Source organism: Phlebotomus papatasi, chromosome 2 (genome assembly GCF_024763615.1).
Source record: "Phlebotomus papatasi isolate M1 chromosome 2, Ppap_2.1, whole genome shotgun sequence".
Taxonomy (NCBI): domain Eukaryota; kingdom Metazoa; phylum Arthropoda; class Insecta; order Diptera; family Psychodidae; genus Phlebotomus; species Phlebotomus papatasi.
In genome coordinates, this window is record NC_077223.1 from 52,335,339 (window position 1) to 52,354,658 (window position 19,320).

Below are 19,320 nucleotides of genomic sequence, written 5' to 3' on the forward strand. Positions count from 1 at the left end.
AATAAAAAATTGCACGCCACCTACAATCTTATCGAAAATCAACGTTCCATTCATCCCTTTTCAGGTGTTCCAAACATCCCCGCGTATAGTTTTGGTATTTAAAATATTTATGTAAAAAACAAGAGCGTATAATCTCTGAAACTTTTATAAAAATATGTTCCCAGATAACACTGCTACCTAATGAGGTAAAAAAAACTTTTGATTATCGCTGATATAAAATACAAAGAGAAAAACTGAGACGTCAAAATATACATTTTTTATCAATTTTTAAAAAAGTGTTCATAGAATTAAAACAATAAAACTGAGGATATCTATTATTTTAGTCAAGATACATCTTAATATTGCCTACGATTGAGTAGTAGTTAAATCCCATTTATTTAACAAAAATAATGAAAAAATAGCCTTGTCCCACACTACCCCTGTCCCAAATCTCCCCGGTCTCCCCTATGTACCTTTCTCGGATTTACTTTTTTATTTGTCTATGCTCTTGATACTCATACTAAAATATTCAAAATTTTGCTTCTACTAAGCATTTTTTTTTAATTTCGGGATGGGTTTTACGAATTTATTAATCAATTTAATTGGTATTTAATTGGTATTCAACCAAAAATCATGCGGAAAGATAATACATGGTAAGCCCTTTCTCGTGAATTCCAGCACTCTGCAAAGCTGGGACGCCGCTTGTTATCTTCAAAAATAATTAGAGAGATCAGTTGTCACTTTCTTTTACATTAGATAAATTATGTACAAAATATACTTTTGCTCATATAAAATAAGGCTATCCTTTAAATTTTAAAAAATGTTTCGTATTCTATAATAAATAACTTATAGGCATTCTCAGCGGTCACAGCTGAAGTTTCTCAATAGCAAAGTCATTCGAAGATCGGTTGCGAAAGTAAAAGAAAAGACATTTTTAATTCTTATTTCATCCGCATAGTGGCTCAAGTATTTCGAATTTTGAAATGTCATTGAGAAACTTTTCACCTTTCATTCAAGACACTCTGTTGGAGAATCAAACTCCAGCCGTAAATGGGAAGAATAAGGGAAACCTAGGGCAAAATGTAACAACCGAAAATTTTAAAATTCAATCTAAGGTAAAGTACCCTCTAGTCGGCCGGTTTCTCAACTCGGCCAGTTGAATTATTTAACCAATTTTTTAACGTTTTATAGTCAATTTCTTTGAATTTTTCACTGATTTACGTTATATATAATATAATACACCTTCTAATGTTAAATCGGTAGGACCATATTATAACAAATCTAAGTAAATTGAATAAATAGTCGCACTGGCCGAGTTGAGAAACCGGCCGACTACAGAGTACTTTACCTTATTCTTATATGAAAATTTCCAAGTTCAAAATTTTTAGCATAATAGTTTTTATGAAAGTAGTAGCATAATAGTTTTTAGAAAGTACAGTAGTTTTTATGTTAAAAACAACTTTTGGAAAATAACCTAAAAGTGTGTCACACGAGTTTTCCCTATAATCCCTAATGTGATCTAAGGCAAAATATCGAAGAATCAGAATATAAGTCGAACAACTCGATTTTTTTACAAAAATCGTTTTATTTGGATACTTCTTTATACCCTCTACCTTCCTGTGAATATTATACTTGAAAGATATTCAAAGTTAAGGATATTTTAAATGTTAAAAAACCTATACTCTGCATGTAAAATCTCAGCTTCAAATCGCTCTCCTGTAAAATTTGCCTACTGCTAGTTATTCGTGTATTATTCTGAGCGATCGATATGTTTTTAATAGCTAGTTCACTATACCTTAGATGTCCTGAAAAGGACCTCTGATAAATTAATTAAGGAACATAGGAAAATTTTATGCAAACGAAGACCTTAATCGGAAAGGCTCTTCTATGTATTCAATTCCCCAGAGGTATTAAGGGTCCTTTTGGATCCCGTTATCACGATGAAGTATCAGACCACCTTTAATTTAATTTAATTTAAGTGGTATAAAACAAATTTGGATAATAACTTCCCTATACGATTTAATCATGCACAAATTTTATAATGTTTTAATACTTTGTGAACATTAATAGATATAAAATCCAAAAACTCAAAACTTGTTTTTGAAATATCCAAAGCATACAAAACCTCGACAAATAAAATTTTTGGTAATTAAACCACCTGAATTCCATTACCTTCGCCACCATTCTCAATTCCAAGAATTCTCTTTTCAGAAAATAGAGGAAATGGGAAAATATTTAAATTCCATGAAATATTGAATTAAAAGAGAATTCTGTGTAAATGTTGGATCAACTTTCTAGGAGAAGTATTTAAGTCCTGAAACGTCCCCCAATCATTAACTTTCAATGAGAACTCCTGCAGAAAACAATTTACATGAATTATTCAAATAAACTCCGGTTCCATTTATGGGTTTTTCTTTACCATCAAAATCACTGTCAATACCATGACTTTTTCATGTGATTTCCTCTCCCGTTATTTTCGCACAAATGAAAATTCCAGTTCGACTTTATTAACATTAATCTCCAATTCAAAAGCATTTCGAATAAAAAAAGAAATGTTTAAGAAAATTATTCAGTGGACTTTGAGTTATCGACTCTCTTGTATCACACCCACACAATTACAAATAACCTGCAATAAATTTTCCGTCGATTGTATGAAAAAAATGTGTCTTATTCGCTTTTCCCCAGGTTTCCTTCCTGAAGGAAATAAATAAAAAAAAATTAGGAAAACGATGAGAAGGAAAAACTGTTTTACTGGCAGATTGTGTCATCTGTTTAGGAGGAAGTTGATGGTTTTGCCTCTGACAATTCACTGTCAAAAGTACAAGTCACAACCAATGTCGATTGTCAATCTTTAGTTCTTCCATTAACATCCTCACACACGTTCCGTTTTGAAAGCTTCAAGGGAATAGAAGCATGAACATATTTCTATTTCTCACTCAAAATCTCTTAGGAAAAACTATTTTTCAGTTACCTATACGTACAACATTTTTCCATCCAACAAAACATTGAGATATTTGCCAATTTTCCGAATTATCTCTCTTTTCGATTTTCCTTTCTTTTTCATGTTCAACACACACAAAATGTTCTTCAAGAGGTGCTTTTCGTCAATTTGTGGACCTTCACGACTCACTTGAGATGTGCAATAAAAACAGGAAACTTTAGTGTTTGCTGTTTTGGGAAATTGTGGATTCATTTTCGTCCACCTCTTCATCATAATGCTTAAAGTTGTTTTGCTGCTTTATAAGAAAATTATTTATAATATTGCACAGACGTTGTGCTGTTTCTCGGAGATCTAATTACACAATAAATCGTGATTTTATTGTTAAAATATTTAAAAAAAAAAAGACGATAAACCACTAAAAAGAAAAGATTTCGATGCAAATACAAAGGACAATATGTAATTGATTAGGGGTAGGTTGTAGCAGCTTCCGAACGAGCCAACCTTCGAACTTCGAACATTCAAAAAATTTTTAGGATTCTTCAGAAAAAATTAATAAAAGTAGGTGAGATTGTTAAGAATCTCACGTAATATTGAAGATCCTTTCTTTTTAGAAAGTAGATCATACCTAATAGTCAATAGAATAAAATTTTGCTTCGAGGAAGAAAAAAAAATTAAACAAATTCAATATTCGAAGTCTAACGCATTCGGAAGCCGACTACCTCTCCTTACGTCTTTTTAGCCAGTATCAGATTTCTGCAATACGTTTAAAATTTTTTGAACAGTTGTACAGAAAAGTTAAAACAACTGTTTTACCGATTTGAATTAAGTGGAATAATCGGACTTTCGATTAAATCGGATGATGTTGAGGTGTAGTAAGGGTTGTAGCGTTCCACGAGGGTTTTCCAAAACACTACAATTTTTCAAAGTCTGGCAATTAAAACCGGAAATATGGGCTATTTGAAAATTCAATTTTTGATTACCTCTTATAGCTCGGGTCGGGGGGTGGGGGCTAGGGGGCTTAATTTCTTTAATTAAAAGCTTTTAGACTAAGCTATAACATACTAAAATTTGAGATCGATCGATGCCATGGGGGCTAAGTTATTGAGAAAACAAAACTTACATTTATTTGAATTGGGGAAGGGGTATGGATCTGACGGGTCCCGGTCAAAATTTCGAAAGCTAAAATCCCGAATGGGCCAAAATCCCGAAAGCCAAATCACCGAATTCTCAAAAGTGTCATAACGGTCATAACTATTCCCATGATTGTACCCACGCTTGCTGGAGGCAAAGGGAAATTTTCTGTGCCTTCGGAAATTATTCTATTTGACACATTATCCCGATTATCTCCCACATAATTAATTCCCTTTCAGATTTTGAACATTCGGGATTTTGGCCCTCTCAGGATTTTGGTGTTTGAGATTTTGACATTCGGGATTTTGGCTTTTTGGATTTTGGCTGTCTTCGGGATTTTGCATCATCCATACTTCTAGACACCTATCGACATTTAACTTTGCCGAAAACCGCTTGACGATATCTCTTTCGTTCAATCTCCAGAAACGTTTGTACTCTGGACGGGACGGGAACGGGACACGTTTACGAAAAAAGATTTTTGGCGCATCTGATGTTCGTGATCTATGAATGTTAAAACGTGTAGATCCAAAATCCAAAATCTAAACGTGTAGATCAGGTCGGATTTCACCTCGAACAACAAAAGCTGAGTTTGAAAATAATCTCAACTAAAAATAAGCTTTTGGAAGTGATTAAGCGTTGCGCGATATAAAGGATAAAAACATTCTTTAGGAAGGTCACCAAAGACCGTTAGTCGATAGCTCTTACTTTTTGATCCGTTTAGTCTTTAGTCAGATGGAAAAACGTAAAAACAAACTGACACCACGACTTAATTTATATCAAATCTTTTGATTGAAATAAACATAGAAAAACATTGCTCCTAGAAGATATGGTATGTGATGAAATAAATTACAGATGTATATTATATACTCTGTGTGAGTTTGAGCAATAAAATGCTACGTGCGCAGCCCATAACACTATCTGTGCCAAATTAAGCCATCTTTCCTCATAATACTCATACAACTACCTGTAAATTTCCACAATCTTAAGCTCAAGCACATTCAGAAGTTCAAGAATGCCGACTTTTTGCAATTAAGAATATTGGCAAATATCAAGTTGCCATCAATTATTCAACCACCATCTTCAACTGAATTGAAACAAATCGCAAAAACAGCATGAGATTCAACCAAAGAGAATAACATCTATGTAAGAGAAGAATAAAGTGGCACGACAATTTGCATATTTTCACGTATTCACTTCCATAAGTAAGAAATTTTACTTCATATAGCTTTTGTCACCATAAATTTTACCCAATGTTCCATTGACTGAGAAAAAAAGATTTTCTCATTTTTATTCTTCCAACAATCACAAGAAATGACTGGGAAGACAAAAGGGCGGAAAATATTCCGAAAACATCCCACCTCCACCATTTTCCTATATTGTCGCTCCCTTTCTATCTCTCTGTATTTCTCCTTCATCTTTTCTATATACAGTGGTTGGCAAGTTGAGGTTTTATCGTGGCGACGACTACACGATCGATAAATGAAGGCAATAAATCATTTTTATTGCACAATTCCAAGATGCACTTCATCCAACCATCCCGAGAAATAGTTAAACCTAAACGAAGAACGTACATGAAGATGTTTCTAACGAGTAGATGCAACGGTGAAAAACATGGCTCTTTCGAAGATGAAAAATTTACACACAATAAATGACGATTGAGGGTGAACTGAGAAGATGGAATATTGTCTCTTTTCCTTAATGGCTCTTCGTTATTTAATATTCAAAAGTGCGGCAAAGTTCAATGAGATGTGAATTTTTCTATTAAAGAATTTCTTCAATTATCCATCTCCTTTTTCATTGACTTTTAAAGTTTTCTCTTGGTTTTCTTATTCTTTTCTTTGTTTTATTTTAATAATTTTCTTTTGAACGAGAATATTTTTAAGAAATCACTTGTAAATTTATTGCTTGAATGTAATTTTAAAGCTATAGGGGAAGGCTTTCAGGCTTCGCATATACAGTAGACTCTCGCAAATTCGGCTCTTTTAAGATCGGGCTACTTTTTAATTTGGGCAGCGGTTACATTTGAAAAAAGTTTGTTGTCATATTTCAAGTTTGGTTATGATTATCAAATGAATCAAATATGCTCAAATTTGGCATGGTTTGTCTTAGTTTTGATGTGATTTTGCATTATTGAGGGATTTTCATGCAATTTACGTTATATATGACTGTGTAAACTCAATACCTATATGCACATGAATAAAAAATCGTTGCATTTCAAAAAGTTTGTCGCCCGAATTTCTGTCTAATTCGGCTGACATTTCGATCCCATATGCCCGAATTTGAGAGAGTCTACTGTACTCTGACTTCGAACATATTTTTCCTATTTTCCTTTAATGAATAACCTAATTTTTTTCAGGAAATGTCTAACTTAAAGCTGGCTATTTAAATATATTGCTATTAGATCAGGTTCATTAAAGAAATATGGGTAAAATATGAAGTGTTCCAAACCAGAGTGTGTACGCAGCCAAAAAGCCTTCTCCTATCCTTGAAGAAATATCCCTAAATCTTAAAGAAGTAGTCAAACTGACGTGAAGATAATATGAAGGCAGGACACAAGTGTCCCTTCCGGAAGCGTCAGTGGAGGATAATTTTCAACCCAAAGAAAACTATGGGAAACTGAGAAGATTTTTTCTCTGAGTTGAAAATTATCCTCCACTGACGCTTCCGGAAGGGACACTCGTGTCCTGCCTAAATCCCTAAATCAATTATCAACCGTTACCTAAATCTTTTCTGTTCTCGTAAACCAATTAGACGGGCCGGCATTCAACATAAGCATAAGGAATGATGGTGCTATTATAATGAAAAATGTAAAAAAAAGAAATCTTGAAAAGGGGAAAAATGGCTGTTTTTATGTGCTTCTGTGTAATCGACTTTTCTTGTGTTGATTCTTGTTATGACAACAACTGTTTGGTGGTTTTGGAGCACGATAAGGACTGAGGACAACCGACATGACAGCAACACAAAGAAAAGTCGATAACGCAGAAGTTCATGAGAACAGTTATATACATCCCCCCCCGCTATACCCTTTACATTTTTCATTGAACTAACATCATGATGCTAAATAGTTCGCCTTGAAAGCTCTCAGAAAATCATCAATCTTCGAAAGGTGCTAATGACTTCAGAATGTTATCTTGCTAGACAATTGGCGAAGAAAGCTTTTTACAATTGTTTTAGAGTTATAGGATTATTCATGATAGGTCACCGATCACAGCTGATAACAACATCAACAATAACAAAACCAAAAACCCAACTTCAATCTTTCTAAAGAATGTTTCGATCTCATATTCTACAATAATTTAGTTCTTCGTTTAATTCTCCAATAGCTTTTCTTTCATACAATGAAACGTCGTTGGCCTTTAATTCAGAGTTAAAAAAAATAAATCAAGGGGTAGATAACTGCCGCTCACGGTTAACTCGAGAGCCGATCTGTCGATTTCTATTTCTTTCAAAGATGGTGTCGAGTCGATCTGCCAAATCTCGTGTCAATCTGACGATCTGACGATCTGTCTATTTCTTAGTAAAATAGTTCTGATCTGCCGATTTTTAGCTCCAGATCGGCAATTTTTTGCCGATCGTCGCTCACGGTTAACTTATCTGCCTTGTCTTAAATTCATCATCATCATCATCATTTTCAACCGTTTATCCCTATTGAAGTCGTGAGTCCATGACAACAAGGCTAAGAGCCCACGCCTGTCGATCCTCCACCACTTCAGGAAGATGTTTAATCTTAAATTTTTTACACTAAATAATTTAACGTAAAACTTTTTGCTATCATTATCTCAGAATTGAGAGGCAAAACTTAGCTGAGTAGAGCTAAGTTAGCTGGTAAAATGCGAAAAAAGGTCTTCAATTCAACAAAAGATTCTTGAGAATGGTGTTACTAATTCAATAAGCTCTAAATACAAGATATAACTTTCTTTATGGTACAGGAAAATCTTATTTCGTTAAGTATCGTTTCTTTTCTAATAAATTATTTTCCCTGGAAATTTGAGTTTTAATTAATCCCAAAAGATATATTTTGAAGCAGCAATTCTACCTTCTCAACTCTTAAGAAATACCAATCAACTCCATAAACCCAGTGGTAATTGGAAAGGTGGAAATTGAGAGATTCTACCAAACATCTTGAACATTGATTTTCACAAAATTTGTCGACATCAATTTCTCACACTCTCTCTATAAAATTAAGACGCAACAAACTGTGAGAAATTCTCAGAATAAAATTGATTTCAAATACATATAAATTCAAAATTCTACATAGAGAGGAGTAAAGCAAAAGAATATTGGTTCATGTTGCTTGTGAAATTTAATCCCTTTTCTGAATGTGTACTTCAAATCTCAAAATAAACCCTCCTATCATCTAAATTTGCTGAAAAGGAAAACATTTAGCACGAAAACTTAAAGAATTATTTACATATAAATTTGTTTAAGCAAGCTTATACGGATATATACCATTAACATAGGGCTTCTTGGACAGAATTCCTTATCAGTTTAAAAATTTATTATTCAATTGTTTTTTTTTTTCTCCAGTCCCTCTTTTAACTCACGGAATTTATACCATAGAGTGAATATAAATGTAAGCAAACGATAAGAAAACATTTCTTTTTGTCGTGAGGCAGCTGACAAAAAAAAAGAATTTAGAAAGAAATAAAGTTTTTGAAATTGACAACAATTTATGGTATGATCACGCTCCATCTTTGAGTTATTAGAATCTTATAGTGTTAAACAATTATATTAATTGTGGTCTTTTAGTTAATGTGAAATTTCTAGAATTTTTCGTTCTTATTATGATGTCGCCCAGTATATTTCGAAAATGTAGGACTGTTTAAATTAAATAAATTAGTTTTCACAATAAAAAAATGAAAATTCATATTTTGCACGGAAAACTACAATTTGTCTGTCGGATAGAAGGACATAAAATGCATAAATTAAATAGTTGACAAAGTGTTAGATAACGTTGATAATTTATTTGATTCCCTCAACGCACTTGCAACTCTTCAAAAGAACAATTTCACTATAAATATTTACACAAAATGTTGAGAGTTTTAATCACAATAAATTTGAGTGCAAAAGGACGCCCATTTGATACAGAATCACGTAGAGTTTATTTTGGGGATTCATTTAATCTAAAAATAAACATTTCAACTGATATAAATCTCAAAATAGAATTAGGAATGGAATATATCGTGTAAACTGCAAAAGTAGAACAATTTCTGCAAGTTCCTCAGTCTTTTTTTTCTTTGCTATTCTATATGAAACATATTTAATTGAGTTAATTGATTTCTAGATTAAAGAGTAGATATTCCAGGAAGAAATCACTGATTTGTACTCTTACTTGTATCTTTCATTTGATAATCCCAGTGAGAGAAAATGGTTATTTTTCTTTTGAAAATTACTGTAGATTAATATTTTATGCAATAACTCGAGCATTGCATTTTATTTCGATAAGAATCTCACTTATTCCAGAGGTGCATGCGAAATCCAAATTCTCTTGCTTCTCTATACTTAATTGAGATAAAAATTTGTTCTTTTCGTAGTATAATGACTGTTATGTCTTCATTTGCCGTGGAATGGGGGAAAACAGTATATACATTGTATTATTTTTAATATATTATGGAAATGAGGGGTACAACACATTGATTGTGATTGAAAACCTGGAAAAACTTTATAAAGTTCAATTTCTATGCTCTTATTTTTCTATTTTATTTATTTTTTTTTACAAATTTCCCATCTATTGTCACACGAATCACAATATACGTGGCAATGCCAAAAGTTTCTTAATGAGTCGCACATATTGTCATTAAACATAGACACTTGAGTTGATTTTCGTGAGAAAATTCGACTTAAAGTTCCTTTTGGCAGAACGCGCATGATGCCAAAAGACATTGAGAAATGTCCTCACACAGACGGAAAATGCGTTTCCCTCACTCAAAAAATTACTCTTAGTCTCTCACTCACACGAAACACCCAAAATAGATTACAAAACATGTCTTCTGCACAGAGTTGAAGTCTATTAGAGATGAAAATGAACATTTGTGGTGGGAAAAGTAAGTATACCATCTTGATCAGTAAAATATTTTATATTGAAAATGAATAAGGATAAAATGCTGAATCTTACTTAAGTTGTAAAATATTCAAGATGATTCATAACCTCTTCTGTCAGCTTTTTCATTGAGTTCACTTATTTTTTTTATTCATTAAAAATTTATGATTTAATATTTAAAATTTTTACTGACCTATTTTTACCAAAACTACTGCCCAATAGGATACAGCCATTATAAATCTTATTTATTGCATTTTCAATGCTTTTTAAAATTTATAAAAAAAAAAAACTAATGAGGCCTCTCAATGGCTACGTTCAGTAATATCATTTCAAAGAGACAAGCCACTCCAAAGCCAAGCCAAAAGCTATTCGAAAATCTACCGAAAACCTAAAGTGCAAGTTCACGTAGGGGAAAGTGCTCTCCCTCCGAACGTTCATGTCTTCGAAATATGTGATTTTCTTTTGTTTTTCGTAAGAGATCTACACTAAATTATCACGGAATTATCAACAATTGATGATAAGCCAACTCATATTTGATAGAAATGTGTAAGTCTCTTAAAAAAACTAAAAGAAAATTCACATTATTCGAATGCATGAACGTTCGAAGGGAGAGTACTTTCTCCTACTCGCCACTTTATCGCCAATTGTTCTGCCATTTCGAATTTCGGTATTGCTGACACTTCAATCGTCAACAATGTCAAAAACAGTATGTAAACATTTGCTGAAAAAAGTTAATTTTTGTGTAGTTTTGTGGAATTTCATGTTGGCAAAAAAACGTTTCAATCGCAATTATTTAAAATAAATATCCTTTTCATGAACTTGCTCACATTTGTGTGACTAGCTAGACAGTTTAAACATTCGAACTTCCAACGGGTTTTTAGGTAAGTTCTCTCTGATATAGGGTGGAGTCTACATGGATGTTATTCACACTAATGGCCAACGTAAAAAATCTTAAGTTATTACACTAAACAGACTTCAAAAATTAAAAAAAGATAATTACATAATAAACTAATAATTTTATAATTTTTCGAAATCTGTTCTACGTGAAAACTTAAGATTTTTGCACGCTGTCCATAAGTGTATAACATCCATAAGTGTACACTCCACCCTACCTTCGGATCGGTATAGAAAAAACGTCAACCGGAGAGAACTCTTAAATCAGGAAGGTTATTGCTGAGCGATATAAATATGTTTTTGTTACAAATGCAAAATGTATGAACACCTTTATGATTATTGTCTAGTGAGAAAAACTGTGCCAGATGTTCTGCAAGGTATTCAGAACTGACATGTGGTAACTTAAGTTTGTATTTTTGCACTTTTGTCAACAAAAACCCACATCTATATCTTTTCAGCTCTACAACTGTCTGCCTTGATATTTAAACATTTTCGTGGTCAGTTTGCATAAATCTTCAGTAGCTTCTTGACTACAATTTTCCTTCCTTTTTCCCAACTCAAATCAACTGTGTATTAATTCACAGACACCCTCTCTGTGACATTCACAATTTGAGTCTAAAAGGACAATCAAGTGAAAAGTGTATCTAAAAAATATAAAAAAGGCAAAATTGTACTTGAACTTTTGAGCTAATTTGTCAATTTTACTTGCCCCAATATTTCAAGGAGGAATTTGTTAAAAAGACAAAGTTATAAGGAGTCATTTGCAGTAAACTTATAAAGTTGCGAAAAAGTATATTTTTCAGGTTAAGCGTTATGTGACGACGAGGCCTATTGATTGTTGGCAACAAGCCAAACCTACTCCCCAGCCCCTTGTGCAAAAAAAAAAGACAAACCTTTGACCTCATACAAATAGCAGAAAATCAGTCAAATAGATAAGAATATTTTTTTTTTGGGAATGCCGAAAAAGAACCAAATTCGGACACTTTGTGATCATGCCCTATCTCAACTTGCTTCTACGATTGTCCAAGCAATCGGAGATGGAAGTTTTGTATTTGCTGGAGAAATGGCAGTGGTTATGGTGCAGATCAACGACTATTTGGAAAATGCTGGTGCTACAAGTGATATTTACCAGGACCTTCTAAAGGTTATACTCTGTTCAGATTCACTAGACGCTAGCATTAGGTTCACTTGCCTCCAAATGCTACTCAATGGGAGCGTTCAGTGTCTTGTTACGGAGATATTTCCATTTTCATACTACGAAAAGATTCTTCAGGTGAGTTTATTCCGTGTTTATTCAATAGTAAACAACTATTTAAAAATCAAATTTAAATTGATTAAGTTAAAAAAAATACAATAGACTATTGGGCTATTCAACATTGTTTCAAAATCAATGGTAATTCTTCTTTCTAGATCACAATTTCATATATTCCCAGGTTATTTCTGCTCAAGGGCATGGCTTGAGATTTTTGAACTTGAAAGGTGTTTGGGTTAAGGAAGAACTTATGTTCTACCTTTACGATATCATTGCTAAATTACCAAATCTGGAGCACCTAAGTGTTCCCTATATCGCCAATGATGAACTTCTAGAACATATTGGACGTCATAGTCATAATCTGAAAGTTTTAGACATCGCAGGAGAAACTGACATAACAGAAATTGGAATGGAATGCCTGTCTTTAGGTGTATGCAGGGAAACCCTATCAATCGTTGATATCGGAATGCTTAGGGAAGAGAACATTTGTCATACAGATGTTGCTCTTCTCCTTTTAAATTGTCCCAATATCGTCACTATGAGAACTTATTCATTTGTTGGACGATCTCTTCTTCATATTCATCGACAAGATCCTGATTTCAGATGCAAACTGAAATACATCCATGACACTGATACAACAGATAAGATATTGGATGCCATTGTGAGTTGTTGTCCGAGACTTGAGAATCTTTATATGGATACTCCGGATGCTGGGATCCTTCACAAAATGCGACATCTTAAGAATTTAGAACGTTTGAAACTGTACAAGTTTAGTTGCAAGGAACTAGATTCGGTTTTAACTAGTGGCCTTGGAACACGATTGCGTTTCTTAACGCTTATCAAAGGAAGAGGAACTTTGGATTTGGGAAAACTCGCCACTATTTGCCCAGGAATCATAGACTTAGACTGCTACATGATGGATCTTTTGTTATTTGCGTCAGATCATACATTTGAAAATTTAGAAGGACTAGAAATTCTCAATAGTTCTATGGTTCTAAGTAGCCTCAAGCATTTTGTGGCAAAACATATAACCCTCAAAAGACTTGCAATAGATACAGTTCATTTTACGGATGAAGACATGATGAGGTGAGTTTCTGCACAGTCATATCGAATCAATTATGGAAACACTGTTATTCAGTTGAGAAAAAAGAATCTAAGAGAAAATGCTTCAATATAATTGATTTAGTTCTAAAGGACTTTCCTATCATAACACTAGCTAATATATGACTTTTTACTACAATTTTTCAACAAATGCTTGTATTCTTGTATTTGAAGTTTATTTGTGGAGAACAACTTCAACGTACTAGAAGATATTTGGTTCACATCAGCGCCCAATTTAACAATTAGCACAGTGGAAATTCTGTTGGAACGCTGCCCAGAACTTCAGAGTTTGGGTCAATTGAGCGGCTGGGCTTTAACACCTGACGATCTCTCGCTTCTTCGTGGAATTCTCAAGAGTGGCAATTCAAGTCTCGTGCTCTCACCATCTAGTATCTTCCCATGATGCAAGGCTTTTTGTTTTGAAATGACAACAACTTAGTATTTGCCAAATGTAGGGATATATTTTATTAAATAAATTGTTATTGAAGAAATGTTAGAGAAATTCCAGAAATGCTCAATTGAAAGCAAGGGTGAGCAAATTTCCCAAAATTAATGCTTCATCACAAAATTCTTCATATTCAACCCTGTTTTGTGCGGAACCTTCTCCTAACCCAAACTATCTCAAATGAATGGTTATTGGCACAATTTCAGGTACAACATGATAAGATTCAACTCCATAATGTTCTTATGTTTTTCCACATCATCCCATTGAGCAAACAATATTGAATATCATCCCTCTTCTCTCTCTCAACAACATGGGTGAAAAGTAAACAAGGAAAACTCCAAGAGAACACCCAGACAAAGTGGCCATAGTGAAAGAGAATGGGTGAGCAAAGAAAAACTTTCAATGAAAATAAAATCAATAGCGCAATATTTTAGTTTGTTATTGGAAATGAGACACAAACTTTTCAGTTATTATCCATATAGAAATAGATACAATTGCTGTAACCTTTCATATTTGCAATATGGAGGGCATATTTCGATTATAGCCAATTTCTTTCTCACTAATTTTTTTTTTAATTCTAACTGTTGAAAGCATTATGACACTTTGAAAATACCTACAGGGCTCATCGTGATACTTTTTTTCAAAAATTCACTGAAAGTATGGAGTTCAATATTTTAAAAATTATAAATTTATCATCAATTTTGTATCTGCTGTCAATTATTCTCATGAATGAAGTTTCAAATTCAATTATTTATTGCCTTTGATATAAAAAAAAAAATAAAAAAAAACCTATGCTACGACAGAGTGTTAACAGAAATAGCTTTCATGAGTTATAAACAGAACACCACTCTCTCACCATGAATTATTTTATTGCATTAAAAAGATCACTGTATGTATATAAAGAGGGAGTTTTGTCAAATAAATTAATCACAGTTAATTAAAAAGTTTTCTCAGTAATATTGTCTGCAATTTCACCCCATAATATGTATATAATTTCGCCATAGCATTCAAAATTAACTTTACCAGCCAAACTACATTATAATAAACGTCAATTTGTGAAGTTACTCAGGAAGTGAACAATGTATGTTACGCGATCAACATAAATTCATCTCATTTGAGTGTTGACCTAATTATTGGCGTATTCAATTAACTGAAAACACTAAGCTACTTGTCATGTTGCAAAGTCCCCATACATATACAAAATGAAAGCTATCTAAATCACCCCAACACACAAAAATTATACAAAATAGTTGATTATCACTCCATATACTCTATCAATTTAATTACTGTATAGAAGTTGTTTGAAGACATATATAATTATATTAATGTTGAAGTATTTTTTAGTCATGAAAATTTTCAATTATCCTGAAAAACTACATACAATAACGTTTGATAATTGCTGCAGAAAATGAAATAAAGTATGTACTATTTCAACAGAAGGAAGTAAAAATTTTCGTTATAGAATTAACTTTATTATTTTGATAGAATTATAGCACAGAAATGCACCAGTTAAAAAGAAGGGAAAGGTTTTGCAGGTTCGTAATGTTGTAGTTGAGTAAAAGTTGATATTTTCTTTTTCAAGTTATAAATTAATTCCATCCATTGTCATATATTCTAATAGCTAGTCTAGCACCTCACATTTCCCGACAATCTTGGGAGCCTAGGTCTTTTTTCCTGAGTATCAAAAAGCAAAAATAAAAAATGGACCTAAAATCTTAATTTTATTGTGTAATATTTTATGCATTTTTTCATACTTCAAGTGTTTTCGAAAAAACAATTAATTACAAATTATAAACCCTCAAAAAATATTCTGTAAGACTGATTGGAGGTGTTATGAGAAAATCTGAGAATTATAATAGGTGTGATTATGAAAAAATCACACCAAGCACTTAACTGACTGTCAGAAAGCAGTGCAAAAATGGGTTTCCAAGTGTCCCAAAAATAAGTGTTTCAAAAAAAACAAAAAATTCAAAATTGGTAGTAAAAAATTAAAAATGAGCAGTAGAATATCTAATTATGGTCAGTAAAAAACCTAAATCTTTACAAAAATGGGTCTAAAATTGTTGCACATAGAATGAAAAGCCCTTAATTTTCCCTTTGCCAAAATTTGGACAATATCACTGTTTCAATTTTTTTTGTTATAGCTCAATTTTAACTTTTAACTGCTCATTTATACAATGCCTTAGAAAAATAGCATAAAATTGATTTTTTAATGCATGATACTTTCTACAAATGGTGAAAGCAAGTAGATAAAAGTTCTATCTAAACAGTGATGTGCAAATTTTTATATCCAGTAGTGTAGAGTTTTCGGGGAAAATAAATCTTACATTAAGTGCCAACATTTTGTACGAAACTGAGCAAACCAGAGCAACTTTGTAAAAAGTACCACTAAATTTTCATTTTCCTGTAGGCAAATATCCGAGGATTTCCAGGAAGTTTGTGAGTTGGACTTATGACCCTAATAAGAGTGTTTTTTTTTTGATATTTTGGTATAACTGATTCGGCTTGCGTGGTATACGGAAAAAAAATCTTACATCTTGAACATAATTTTTCGTACGAAGCTGCACAATCTCCCCCTAAATGTCCTTTTGTGCAATTTTTATCAATAAAACTTATTTACTCAGATAGTACATAATTTCACTAAAGACCTATGTATTATAAGAACATTAGAATAAAATGATAAATTTATTTCATAAACCTATTATAAGAGCATGTGCAGACGATCCGAGAGACGCTTTATCATTGTATTAATAAAATTGACATAATAAAACTACATTTACATAAATTTTTTACTAAGCAGTACGTGTTGTTAGGACATAAGGTTACGTTCGTTATACGTTATAAAGTCCAAATGCACGAAAAATTGACTAAAGTGAAGAGTTTGTCTATGGTAATAGATGAGGTAACTCGGAATCATGTCTATTTTGGAACTTTGAGATTTTCTCACTATTTCAGATGGTCAAATAGAAAAAGAAAACCACAAAGGAGTACAAGACTTTACATTCGAGAGTACTTCTTCGTTGTTTTATTTTCCTTTTGTCATCTACTTAGGAAATCGTAAAGTTCAAAATTAGACATGATTCAAAATTACCCCATCTTACCCTAGTTTAAAAATATTCAAGTAAATAATTTACACCTAATCTAATACAAATCGGTATAACTTCTTGAAAGGGGACCATGTGTTAAGTAATTAAATACTTTTTAAGTAGGTAAATACATTCTTCACCAATTTCATTAAGAAATAAACACCCAAGAGAGGTTTAATTTTTATTTTAAAAATAATCGATATTGCAGTTTTTGAGATAAATAAATATGAAAGACGGAATCTAAGTAATTTTTACAAAAACATAAACTTTGTCTTACAGTATATTTTATCTAATAAATTTTGAATAATAAAGAAGTCGATTAACTTTGACAGTAACTGCTTGAATTTTTGAAATTGTTGTCCGGAAAATTTACAGAGAAATGTCAATATATTCTATAGAAACTCTTTGTAAAAGTTTCCTCACGAAAATCTGAAAAGCGTCTATGCAGTAGAAAGTTATAAAAAAAAAAACATCAAAAAGTTCTAAAACTTTAGCGGATTTCAGCGAACACCCGTGGTTTATTTTCATGCACAACGACAACTCGTGAAATTTTATGTGTGAAAGCAAGCATTTCGCGAATGCCACTCATAAACGACTGAATTTTATATCGCTTCACATCGTTGAGCGATAATGAGCAGATTTTGCTGACTCTGAATGAATTATCCATGTTGAGTTTTGGTGTGATGAGATGCCTTTTCAATAATGATCACAAAATACAATGTGAAACCAATACTGATGAATTCAAAGGAGAAGGAATATTGTCAATGAATAAACAACCATATCGCACTTACATGCCAGTGAACCAAGGAATTCCATGGATGGAAAAGAGAGGATAATGTGAACTATGTACATGCATTCTCTTGCGAATGGATATTGGATGATATATACTTCAGCTTGAGTACCATATACACAATACCCATAAACCCCTCGAGTTATACCAAAGCATTGCCGCTCTGAATATGGATAGGGAAGTGAGCGTGTATGACAGCCTGCTGATGCGGTTTTGCGTTAGTGTGCGAGTTTTAGAATGCTCAGTTGTTTGCATGCGGGATGCTCCCACATTTTCTTAGTTTTTCGCTAATTTCTTAAGTTTTTGTGAAAAAATAACATTCAAATTACTTAAAACAAGTGATTTTTTAACATACGGTGATGAAAAACTAGTGAAAACAGTCTAAGAAATGGTTAAAATCGCTAAAAGAACGAAACATAACCTAATTTTAAAGTGTCAAATGGACTCCCGATATTTTACTTCAAAAATGGGGCTTAAAGTTATTAAATGGGGCTTCGAAATCGATAAAACTTCGTTCTGTGATTCATGTGCAAGTAGTCTTCAGTGATTTTTACTCGAAATTTAGTCAATTTTTACTAGTTTTAACGCAATCAAAATACATCAATAACTTCCTGATAGTTAACTCCCGGATGGACTTTATGCAAGAATGGGGCCTCATTTGTTTAGTGGATCGTCAATAAATGTTAGAAAAGTGATTCTTTCGATCATCGAAAATAGGTTTTCAGTAATTTTAACGAGAAATTAAGTGATTTTTGTGTAGTTTTGAATGACACAAAATACGTGAATAACTCCCGGATAGTTCATTCCATGAAGTTTTTTCTGCAAGATTGAAGCTCAGTTGCACAGTTAACCGTGATTAAATGTTAGAAAAGTAAGTCTCTGGATAACCTAAGACGATTTTTAGTGATGAAAACCAGAAATTCAGTGATTTTTTTGTAGTTTTGAATGACTCAAAATACAGGAATAACTCCAGAAAATCCAACTCCCGGAAGAACCTTTTTTAAACAAAAATATAACCTAGGGTATGTATATTTGTTTTTAAATATTTTCAGTATTTATTTTACTTGTTTTATTTTTCTTTGGCCATGAGTACTATTTTATATTACATGTGATACTTTTCCCAATAACTCCTAAATTAAGTACTTAAATATTCAAACTTAACTTTGTGTCTTAAAGAAAAAAATTGTTAGCAAAGTGGTTCAGTTACAATTTTTTGTCATTATGTTTATTATTAAAGAAATAATAAATATTGTTTAAGCAAGCGTTAAAATTAAAATCGTTCAAAAAATAATTTAAAGATTTCTTTTCGTTGAATTTTTTTTCGTTAGAGTATCAGTAATTCAAAATTTAATTTATAATACTCAATGAAATTTCATAAATGTTTCACTCGCGTTTCATCTCAACAAATTAATACGATTTATGCATGATTCGTTTTTTGTGTTAATTGCCTAATAAAGCATATACTTCTTATCAAAACAAGCCGTTACGTCAAGTGGAGACAAAGAAAGTCGAATAAATTTGAGTTCCCCAGTAAAAATACTAATTTTCAGTGATTCTACTTTATTTAAAAATCTTTGATGTGATATTCTGTGATCTAGTGATCCAGTGAGGCACCTAAGAAGGATTTTTGAGCTGTTCGACATTCGCGAAGCCAGAAATAT

General features: G+C 32.4%; 2 protein-coding genes across 4 annotated transcripts in view; one reads left to right on the plus strand and one right to left on the minus strand.

Moving 5' to 3' along the window:
- The window catches only part of LOC129801462 (ankyrin repeat domain-containing protein 11), a 60,452-nt gene that overhangs the window by 12,603 nt on the left and 28,529 nt on the right, over positions 1-19,320 (minus strand). The gene's annotated exons all lie outside the window — the stretch shown is intronic.
- LOC129801522 (uncharacterized) lies at positions 11,485-13,829 on the plus strand. The gene is made up of 4 exons (XM_055846684.1): positions 11,485-11,555; positions 11,789-12,258; positions 12,419-13,323; positions 13,513-13,829. Exons 2-4 carry the CDS (start codon positions 11,941-11,943, stop codon positions 13,739-13,741), a joined length of 1,452 nt encoding a protein of 483 aa, XP_055702659.1. The 5' UTR covers positions 11,485-11,555; positions 11,789-11,940; the 3' UTR covers positions 13,742-13,829.

What these genes read in the sequence shown, in the direction of transcription:
- LOC129801522 (XM_055846684.1), top strand. Translation starts at nt 11,941, where the DNA reads ATGCCGAAAAAGAACCAAATTCGGACACTTTGTGATCATGCCCTATCT. An exon ending in ACTACGAAAAGATTCTTCAG is followed by an intron (nt 12,259 to 12,418) that starts GTGAGTTTATTC and finishes ATATATTCCCAG; the next exon opens with GTTATTTCTGCTCAAGGGCA. An exon ending in ACGGATGAAGACATGATGAG is followed by an intron (nt 13,324 to 13,512) that starts GTGAGTTTCTGC and finishes TTGTATTTGAAG; the next exon opens with TTTATTTGTGGAGAACAACT.